Genomic DNA, 11,071 nt, shown 5'->3' with positions numbered 1-11,071 from the left:
ATATAGCAAGGGTTGTGCTTCATCTGTGTGGCGACTGGTGAAGTGGTTGGGCTTTGCTAGCCTGTGCAGTGTTGCTACAGCCATCAAACAAGCAACCAAAAATGGGAACGGATCAGATGAGAGAATCGGTGAAGTGGTTGTTGTTCATGCATATATGGTATACCATCTACATCTCTCTTTGTGTTTGTGTTTCGTTCTCTAGCAAAGTCGTCGATCCATGCACACAGCTGCACCCCTATGAATATATGCACAATCAAACAAACACATACAAAAACACGAAGTGACCCAAAAGAAACAACAACAAACTCACCCATCATTCTCCATAAAATAAGCAGGCTTGTTCAAAGGTAGATAGTCATATAGCTTGAAGACAAAGACAGGGACAGATGAATTAAGATATAGAGCTACTCCTTAATTATAATTACGACTAAGCCCTTCCTCTCCATCCTACTAACATGATGCACCGCATTGCATATATAGGTAAAAAGGGTACAAATTAAAACACACTAATTAAGGGCAGGCAGGATCTCGCTAGTTTTTTTAACCATTCCCTTGCTAGTTGCAAGCAGATTATAACAACACACGAGAGATGGATCGATGATCAAGAGCATAACAAGCAAAGGCGGGAGAAGTTGGTAATGAACTCTTAGCTTCCATTCCCACCAAGCCCATGGATTGATCGAGCAATCAGTAGGGGGCAACGCGACCGCCGCTGCCGCTGCCGGGGGATGTCCAGCCGTAGGCGTCGCCGGGGAGCTGGAGGCCGTTCATGAGGTTGTGGGGGAGGTTGTGGTCGGGCACCTGCGCTAGAGACGACGCGTGCTGCTGCTGGTGGTGTGCCGGCAATGAGAGTGGCGGCGGGGAGGAATGCGTCGGCACAAGGCCCTGCGGGGCCGGCTCGTCGTCGTCGAGCGGGAGGCGCTCGTAGGAGGCGTTGCCGAAGGAGGCGGCCATGATGATGACGGGCCCGGCGGCCACGAGCGCACCGGCGACGGAGCCGCCCACGACCTGGCCCTGGCCCCCGGAGACGTAGACGGTGAGCCCCGTGGCGGAGGGAGGCGCCGGCGGCGGGAGGAAGGAGCCGGAGAGGGAGAGGATGTCGAAGGTGCCGGCGAGGCTGGCGACGGTGCCGCCGGGCTGGCGGACGGAGACGTTGGCGACGGCGCCGGTGCCGCTGAGCACGCAGACGCCGACCTGGCGGCGGCGCGCGAAGGCCGCGACGCAGTCGACGACGTCGCAGCCGGCGGCGACCTCCAGGACGTGGGCGCGCAGCGCGGACGCGCTGTCCCGCGTGATGATGATGGGCGGCTTGGGCTTGTTCTTGGACCCCGCGGGGCGCCCCCTGGGCCGCCGCATCACCGCCAGCGCCTGCTGCTGCTGCTGCTGCCCCTCCTCGCCGCCCAAGTGCTGGTGCGCGGATCCTCCGATGTGGTCGCCCTCCCCGCCGCTGCCGTTGTTGCTGCCGCCGCTGTTGATGGTGGTGGCGTTGCTCTCGTCGACGAGCTCCTGCTTGGCCATCATCCCGCTGAGCAGCTGGTGCTGGTGCTCCTGGAAATGCTGGAACGCCGGGTGCTGTTGCTGCTGCTGCTGCTGCTGCCCGGGGAAGTGGCCATGGAACGGGTGGAACGGCACCGGCGGCGCGAAGTGGTGCCCCCCTCCGTGCGCCGCTGCCGCCGCCACCGGATCCATCGATCGACCGCGAACCCGCTCCTGGCCTCGGAGTTGTCGCACGCTGGTGCTGCTGATGCGTGCGAGGGAGGACGACGGTGGAGATAGTAGGGAGGTGTGGATGGTCAAAGGCCGGGTTTTGCGTTGGGTTTGGTTTGGTGCGGTGCGGTGCTCGGAGCTAGGGGAGGGGGGTTAAGACAAGCGCGTAGATTGGGGAGGAGTGGAGCGGGGCCCACAGGCGGAAGGTGGTGGTGCGGTGGGGCCCACCGCAGCCTCGCGCGGCCCTGGGACGCGCGCGGGGGTCGTCGTCCTCGTCGTCTCCTGTCCGATCCGGCCGTGAGCTGCTGCTGATGGCGCGTCGGGTGATCAGATCAATATTGCTGCTGGTGCTGCCCACGTCGCACCCCCGCCGTCCCTGACATGTCTGATTGCGCGCGCGCGGCCGCGGCCGGTGTTGACCGCGCGGCTACCATAACTCTTCTAGCCATTGCCCCGCCGGGGGTTTGGATTTTTCGTTGACGTTTGATTTTGACGAAATTTCTCATGTGTACTGACATATATACTGTATGAGACTGTGACTATGTTTCAACATCACATTTAAACTGAATCCAGTATCTTCCTCAATACTACTTTAATATGGGCTAGAGTATTATCGTACTCCTTCCGATCCACAACAAGTATTGTGATTTTAATTCAGATTTCTTCTACATCTCAGCGACCGTTTTCGTCCGCCGTGACCGAAAATGCGTCTAGGATCTGCTCCAGCGGGGCGACGCAAAGTGACCGGCCCGTCTGATATGCGCCAGGTTTGCGTCTCCGCGGACGCTCCGCGGTCGCGCCGAGTATCCGCCAAAAAAGAGGTAGGACCCACGCGTCAGTGACAGGGAGGCCGATATTATTCCCGCCACTGGCCATTCCCCGCGCGAAATACCAAACTAGACTGGCACGAGCAGTCCAGAAGCGATGGACGTCCTCGCAGCCGCAGCCACCGCCATGGATGCGGCGCAAACCCTCGCACCCGCCGCTGCCCCACACTCCCCCGTAGCCACGACTATAGCCACAATGGAGGCTGCAGATCCGGCGGAAGCAAAACGGGCCACCACCGGCGGCGGCCGGGAGGCAAAGCCAAAGGCGGCAAAGAAGGTGCTCTCCCCGGAGGAGAAAATCATCAAGGCCGCGAAGCGTCGCGGCCGGCGCAAGAACCAGAAGATCAAGACTGCCGCGGCCGCCAACCAGCAGGCCTGGCAGATGCAGATCAAAGCCGGTGTCGCGCAAGTAGCCCTCCATCCGACCTTAGCGGAGGGCTACTTGCTCGTCAAGAGAGAGGGGATCGCCAGCGTCGCTCCTCTGGCCTCGTCGGTGAGCTCGGTAAGTTCCTAGCTGCGTCCTGGAACTCCCGCTCCCTTGCAGGGCCACCCGGCGTCGTTGTTCGCCTCCGGCCTGCCGCCGGTGAAGTTGACCGGGGCAGCGGAGCAGTTCAATGGGGCGGCGGTTCCCGACCTCAACCGGACGCATAGAAGCGGTGACTCCTGCCCGGGCGCGACACAGAAGACGCGCCAGGTGCCGGACGAGAGCATGCCACAGCCCCGCATCATGTTCGACGAAATGACGCCGCCTGCCCCGACGATGGACGACCCGGTACGTGAGCTCTGTCAATGTGTGCAAGTGTCGTGTATCATGCGTCTGATGTCCGGTCATTCGTAGGACTATCTAGGAGGATGGACGCCAAGGCCAAGATCCTTGCAGAGGACACTAGGATCATGCTAGCCGACTTGAGCAGCGTCGACGACGACACCAGGGCCTGGTTCATGAAGAGGCGCGCCGAAATCCGCACGCGAGACGCCTGATCGCCGGCGCCATGCGCCCAGTACCTTGGCCTCCTTTTGGACATTTTTTTGCTTTTTTAGGCCTTGTTGTGCCCCTTTTGGACTCCACTTTGCGCCGTGACATGTGCAAAGTGTGAAGAACTTGTTTCAGCCCTCAATTTGCGGCTATAAAATTTCGTGCAAAGTTGACGCTAGTTCCTTTTTTTGAATTCTGGCCCGCGCCGAAAATGCGTCGCCCCGCTGGAGCCAGCCCCAGACGTAAACGGACGCACGACCATTTCCGCGTCCGCCAAGCGACGCAAATGGACGCCTGCGGATATTTTGGGTGTCCGAAATGCGTCGCGCCGCTGGAGATACCCTAAATACTACTCCCTCCGTTCCTTTTTATAATGCCTATAATTTTTTGGCATTTGTTTCAGAAAATAAGGTTGTAGCTTGACTTTTTTCTCAATTACCCCCCTCTACCGGTCAGCTCCCACATGACATGCATGAAAAAAAATCCATACAAAAGGGAAACACTTAATTGAGATTCCTAATGTATGACCCCAACCATTCCTTAGATTTAGGAAACATTGTTTCTCTTTCCTTAATAGTAGAACCTGGTTGCACAATATGGAGAGTAACCAGAGATATTTGGGGGATTTGTTATGTTAATTTAGTAAGTTATCGATTTCCCTCATTTTACTCTAATCTCAAATCGTTAAGCCAGGGGGTCTTAGGGCATCTCCAGCGGCGCGACGCAAACGGTCGATGAGCGACCGTTTTTGTCCGTCGTGACCGGAAATGCGTCTGGGGCCTGCTCTAGCGGGGCGATGCAAAGTGACCGGGCCGTCCGCGGAGACGCAAACCTGGCCAAAATATGCGCCAGGTTTGCGTCTCCGTGGACGCTCGGCGGTCGCGCCGAGTGTCCGCTGAAAAAGACGTAGGACCGCGCGTCAGTGGCTGTAGGCCGATATTATTCCCGCCATTTGCCATTCCCCCGCGCGAAATTGCAAACTAGACCGGAGCGAGCAGTCCAGAAGCGATGGACGTCCTCGCCGTCGCAGCTACCGCCATGGATGCAGAGCAAACCCTCGCACCCGCCGCCGCCCCACACTCCCCCGTAGCCACGATCATAGCCAGAATGGAGGCTGCAGCTCCGGCGGAAGCAAAGCGGGCCGCCACCGGCGGTGGCCAAGAGGCAAAGCCGAAGGTGGCAAAGAAGGTGCTCTCCGCGGAGGAGAAAATCATGGAGGCCGCGAAGCGTCGCAGGCGGCGCAAGAACCAGAAGATCAAGACTGCCACGGCCGCCAACCAGCAGGCCTGGCAGATTCAGATCAAAGCTGGCGTCACGCAAGTAGCCCTCCATCCGACCTTAGCGGAGGGCTACATGCTCGTCAAGAGAGAGGGGATCGCCGGTGTCGCTCCTCCGGCCTCTTCGGTCAGCTCGGTAAGTTCCCAGCTGCGCCCTGGAACTCCCGCTCCCTTGCAGGCCCACGCGGCGTCACGGTTCGCCTCCGATCTGCCGCCGGTGAAGTTGACCGGGGCGGCGGTTTCCGACCTCAACCGGACGCCTAGAAGCGGTGACTCCTTCCCGGGCGCGACACGAAGATGCGGCAGGTGCCGGAGGAGAGCATGCCGCAGCCCCGCATCCTGTTCGACGAAATGGCGCCACCTGCCCGACGATGGACGACCCGGTACGTGAGCTCTGTCAATGTGTGCGAGTGTCGTGTATCATGCGTCTGATGTCCGGTCGTACGTAGGACTATTGGAAGGACCTCCATGATTCATACATCCAGTAAATTATCTTCAGCGGCGGCTTCGTTCGCGATAATCGGGCCGGGACGCAAGATGACTGGGCAGCAACGCAAGATGCGGACGACATCGAAACCGCACGGCTGTTCGCCACCCAGCAGACGCAGCCAACAGCCGTACCGTCGACGACTTCGATGACACGCCAACACAGCCTGACATTGCTACGAAGAAGAAGGGGGAGAGCCGCAGGATAAAAGGCTTCGTCGACGACGAGGATAAGTGTTTGTGTGAAGCGTGGCTGGCAACGACCCATGATTGTATTAATGGCGCGTAGCATGTGATGACCCAGCGTACCACTGCATGGTGTAGTACACAAGTTGTTGACATAACACAAGTGAAACACCGTTCCACTCGTATTACATCTCTCAGAGTGGTACAACAGAAACATATGCGGGTCCAAGGTATGTCTATAGAAGTACACACGAACTGTTTACATAAGATCCACACAGCCTCATACTTTACAGTGAGGTAAAACTTCAAATAAAGCTTCATAAGAACGACTCGTAGTCTATCTTATAGCTAACTCAAGTTTAAGAGCTAATTGGCTTGCTATAGAACTCTAGCTACTTAGGTGCTAGGATTAGGGAAAGGTTCCCTTCTATTACTAGTCTAGGTTTCCATTATAGCTGATGCAGAAGTTGACTCCATTGGATTCTTTGATTGAATTCTTCATCTTGTTGCAGTTGACTCCTTTGTCTTCGAGTTCCACGGTAGTTTCTCCTTCAGTGCCTTGATCTAAGAAGCGGGTTCAAATGGGATAGAATGAGTACGAGCGTACTCAGCAAGTTCATATTAGGAAATAGGTGTATCATGCACTAGCTACAGCCATAGACCAGAAAGTCATAGGCCAATGCAAGTTTTCATAAATATTTCTTCAAAAGGTTTATTTTATTCTGAAAACTATGCCTGTCAGTCTTCACAGGTTGACCAGAACTTCGTGGAGTTCCTTTTCTGCCGCGTTCGCAGTTCCCTTCCCGGAACAGGGAGTGACAGTCACAATTTGATACACTCTGCAGAGGTGCGTTACTTTTCCCATAAGAGAACTTATCCTTGATACCAACCGGGTGTACTTTCCCGTCCACACTTCCGTGGTGTGGGGCCAGGTGTAAGGTCCAAGCCAATCACTGCCTTCTCCGCGACTGCAAACCCACCCTTTTGTCCACCCGTACACCCCCAGTAGCTCCCGATAATACGGCTTTACTCACGGTGCACTTTGGACAATCCCTCATAGATCGTAGAGCCCAACATCGCTAATGGATGGGGATTTAAATGGCTATCCCAACCTACGGCAGTGCCTCCAACACCCCGCGGCTCTACCAATCCGTTGGCGTGCAAAAGGGAAAAGATACAGCTGACTTACCCAAAGCCATTATAGATCTTATGGTCAACGCGATATGTACGGCGCCAGAATCACTGGACGGCATTGGTACTTAGTCCTAGATGAGTAGTACCCATGCAATGGAACCTCCACCATATCAACACATACCATGATTCCATTTCCCACCACATAGTCATATTCATAATTGTAAAATAATACTTTGCTTTTCAATGCATGAGTGATAAGTATAGTACTTTGCATATAGTTTGATACAAATAATCAAATGACATGAGAAAGCGATGAACTTGCCTTTCTTGACTGTAAGATTATGCAGGCAAAAGCTTCGATACGTGATAACTCCAAATTCTGAAATACCATCATCGTCCGGTAAGGACAATGTTTAAAGAACTAGCAAAGATGCTATAATGCATAGTATGAGATGCAATTGTCCCGAGCGTAACCTAACCTCGATGATTTAGGATGTATGAGTTGTAAAGATTTCTTTAGGATTGGTTGCACTTTTAGAATGGTTCTCAAACAAGGTTCTTATTAGGGTTTGGTTATATTAGCATCATAACCAAGTGATATAAGACATCATAACAATCATATACATAAATAATAGTGGTGGAATAATATGTAAAGAGCAGTTGTCAATTTTAAGTTCTACAGAACATGGTTGATGATTACTTATACTATACTTCAAAAGAATAACTTTTGCAGAACATGTTGTTTAAGAAATATTTAGTATTTCAAAGAAGGATTAGGGCTTCTAAGGTTTGCTTGCAATTTGTACTTCAAAAGAATAACTTTTGAAGAACAGGTTAAAATAAGAATATGAACTACTATATATAGGTGCTATGGTTTTTCAGGGTTTATGATTGGATTCATTTAGTTTCACTAATAGGAACTAGTTGGGTTCTTAGAACAGAATTTGTATATATATAGCAAGTATTAGCAGGTTTATTACTAAGGTTGATTATGGTATCATATCAAAGGATGGTTATTAAGATGGTTCCATAATTTAGCTATTAGGGTTTACTATGGTTTCACAATTGCTTCACTAAGTAATCTCTAATGGTTTCTAAGCTAAGTGGCTTATCATTTCCTAAGTAGGGTTTAGTGGAATAGGAGCATGTGATGTGCATTACTACACAAGATTGGTATTAGAGTTCATCTTAGAGTTTTACTAGGGTTTGATGGTTAAGGTTGATCTTAATGGTATGGTATGTAGGAATAGTGATCAATGATGCTAACATGTGGTCTCAAGCTAGGGTTTACAATTAAGTGGTACTAGTGGATTATACAAGTGTTAACTAAAAATAAACACATGAGATGATGGTCTCCTGTGAATTGTACCTAGTTTTATTTTAGTGGAGCATGAGTATGCACTCATTGGTTGTTTATTAAGTTTCTATACCTAAAGGTGAAGTGGATATAATCATATGGGCTTAACCCCTAGGGTTTTAGGGTTGCACTAATTTAGGATGATCACATGAAATAATGGGATCAAGGTCTTACTCAAATTGAAACTAGGGTTTCTAAATTATGGTACAACTCCTAAAATGATGATTGGTAATAGAGTTGTGGTTACTAATTACTTTGAAGCATAATTAGTAATGGTTTGACATGTTATTAACTTTCACAAGAGTTAATAATTAGAGTAACTCCTAATTAGGTTTAATTCAGAGATAAGGGTTTAATAATTATTGCTAGGTTTTAAAAATAACAACTTGCAAATTAAAATTATTTAAGTTCACAATATTTAAGTTACTAAATTAATATTGGTTTTTTAGTATTTTCTTGATTTATTATTATTTAAGAAAATAGTAACTTAGAATTTTTAAATTAGGGTTTATGAATTACCACTAATAATTAAGTTAATGCAAATATGATAAATAAAATTAATCTTAACATTTTACTTAGTTACTGAATAGTTAAAATTTAAATGTTTAAACTTCACTAATTATTGAATTCAAATTGTATTGTAAATAAATGAAATGGCATAATTAATAAGGTTAAAATAAGTGAATTTTTATTTGGTCACACATTTTTGTTTTATATTTTATTTGAGTAGAGTTTATTTTTGTCAGCATTTTGATATATTATTTATCTTTTTCTGAGTTGAAATGAAATTTCTATGATTTTACAAAGTTTCAGCATTTTACTGGAATTTGAAATTAAATGGAAACACTAAAGATACTGGTTCATTTCTACCCCTAGACACTGACGAGTGGGACCATTGGCCACGTAGACTGCCATGCAGGCAACGACCGGTCAAAGCGGACTGAGGCTGTTGACCTCACCGACGTTTAACCGCCGGCGGCCAGAGCACGGTGGCGCCGCCGCTACAAGGCCTCCCTGGATGCGTGGTTGGTACTAAACGAACGAGAAGAAGACAAGGAACACGATGGTGGTGGTGGCTTGGCGAGGGAATCACCGGAGTTACGCCGGCGACCATGTCCCGTGGCGGTGCTCTCCGGCGAAGATGCAAACATAGGCTACAGAGGGTTCCAGGAAGCAAAGGTAGGTCCAATCGATGCGCAAGCTCACCGTGAATACGATGGTGTGGTCGGCGACGACGATGGCCGCCGGAGTTGAGCTCAATCTTGCCACTGCCGACGATGTACTGAGAAGGGGAACGATCAAATTCGCCCAGCACCTTGCTCCCCTTGATGATTTCTTGCACCCAGAGGCTCTCCTCGACGATGCGCTCCTCCACGAACCACTGCCAGAGCTTGGGGTGGTCTCCTCCGTCGAACTCGTCCACGACGCCGGCGACAGTAAACGGATAATGGTGAGAGCTAGAGGGCGTCTGAGAGAGAATGGTTGGGCGGCGAGGTACTAGGGTTTCTTGGAGAAGCTCTTGGCCTATTTATAGAGCTCGGCGAGGTCAAATTAGGAAGTTCACCGCCGGCGACGGCCGAGATGTGGCGGTGCCATTGTTACTGCAAACGAGCACGAATCGGGACGCAATTAGATAGGCTCGGACGCGAGAGATATAGGGGAACGTTCTGGAATTCTCTGCAAGGCCCGGAGCCATCCCTATCCACAGCGAGGAGGTGGCAGGAGCTCGCCGGCTCGCTGTCGAGCGTGGAGAAGATGACGGTCTCATTTTTCCTCTCGCACGATTTTTAAAGCAACTGAAACGGTATCTGGGCTGTTTTCGTTCGTGGGCTGGGCCGAGTTGATGGGCTACCGTGGAGATGGTTGCTGGGCTGCTGCGGTTGCTGAGGTCCACCAGGGTAAGTTTCCCTCCATTTCCTTATTCAAATTTCTGTTTTTCTTTTTCTGTTTTTATTTACTGGTTTGAATTCAAATTGAATTCTATGTGAATTTGCAGGTTTTTAAATATGTGAATCTTAATGGAACTTAGCAGTGCTGCTTGCTGCATATTTGTTCTGTTCAAACAAATATTTAATATCTGATTATATTGATGCTTTGCTGAAATATAAATAAAGTAGATATGGGTTTAATGGTTTATCTCAATTCTTTAAATTTGGGAACCAAACCTATTTTGAATGACTTGAAGTTTATAACCAGTACATGGTAAACATGTCATTACTTAATAATATTGATTATTCCCATGTGTTTTATATTATGGTTAGAGTTTAAATTAAATGGTGTGGAGAATAAGATGAATCTTGATTTTATGTGGAGAATTACTTCTAAGGGTTTAAGAAGATGGTTGGATCAACTCTATATTCTCTACTCTTGCTTAGCAACTTCTAGCTCAAATTATTTGAGATGGATTCTATGCTCATCATGGTTAACTCAACTAATTATCTGAATACTATTTCATTTGGTTCACTAAACAAGGTATTTGGATAGCAAAGTAAAATAGGGTATTGGTTTCATTCTACTCACCAAAGGCATTTAGTCCTAAGTATAGATGGCTTGGTTTATATTTGTGATCCATGATACACAAGTTAGGGCATAATATTTTATGTGGGGTGGATCCTATATGAAAGGGTTAGAGTTTTGGGAATACTTCACTAATTGAAGTATTAAATAGGCATGAGGTATGGCAGGGTTCTACTTATAATCCAAAGTGATACTTGGATTGGAATTCAAATATGGCATAGGGTTTTAGTAGTGATCACTCAAGTGATACCCAACTAGAATTTGAGTATGGGCATAAGCTGGGGTTATGCTAAATTGGCTAGGATTACCTCTCTTCACTTTAGGTAGAATTATTGTATCAAGGCAATGCTAGGTTTATCTCAAGTGTTTGGATAGGCAGGGTTTAAATACCATATCAATACTACACAAGGCATGAGTATTGGTTTGGTTAACTACTAATGATTTACTTATTATTTCATGAGAAGAATGAGATCTATGGATCACATATATAGGTTTAACTTATCATCTCAATTTATAAAGTAAGATCATGCATTAGACATGATCCACTTATTCCTCACTAATCTCTCTTTATTATTCCTCTCATTACACTCACTTAGATTCTTAG

The 11,071-nt window shown here is 48.8% G+C and overlaps 1 protein-coding gene across 1 annotated transcript; it reads right to left on the bottom strand.

Annotated features, from left to right (window-relative positions):
- Positions 1–281: 281 nt before the first annotated feature.
- LOC127311398 (AT-hook motif nuclear-localized protein 18-like) lies at positions 282–1,853 on the bottom strand. The gene has a single exon (XM_051341822.2). It carries the CDS (start codon positions 1,687–1,689, stop codon positions 688–690), a length of 1,002 nt encoding a protein of 333 aa, XP_051197782.1. The 5' UTR covers positions 1,690–1,853; the 3' UTR covers positions 282–687.
- Positions 1,854–11,071: the final 9,218 nt, after the last annotated feature.

Source organism: Lolium perenne, chromosome 7, assembly GCF_019359855.2.
Source record: "Lolium perenne isolate Kyuss_39 chromosome 7, Kyuss_2.0, whole genome shotgun sequence".
In the NCBI taxonomy this organism is placed as follows: domain Eukaryota; kingdom Viridiplantae; phylum Streptophyta; class Magnoliopsida; order Poales; family Poaceae; genus Lolium; species Lolium perenne.
The sequence above is the reverse complement of the archived record's forward strand: the minus strand, read 5'-3'. Positions and strand labels throughout refer to the sequence as shown.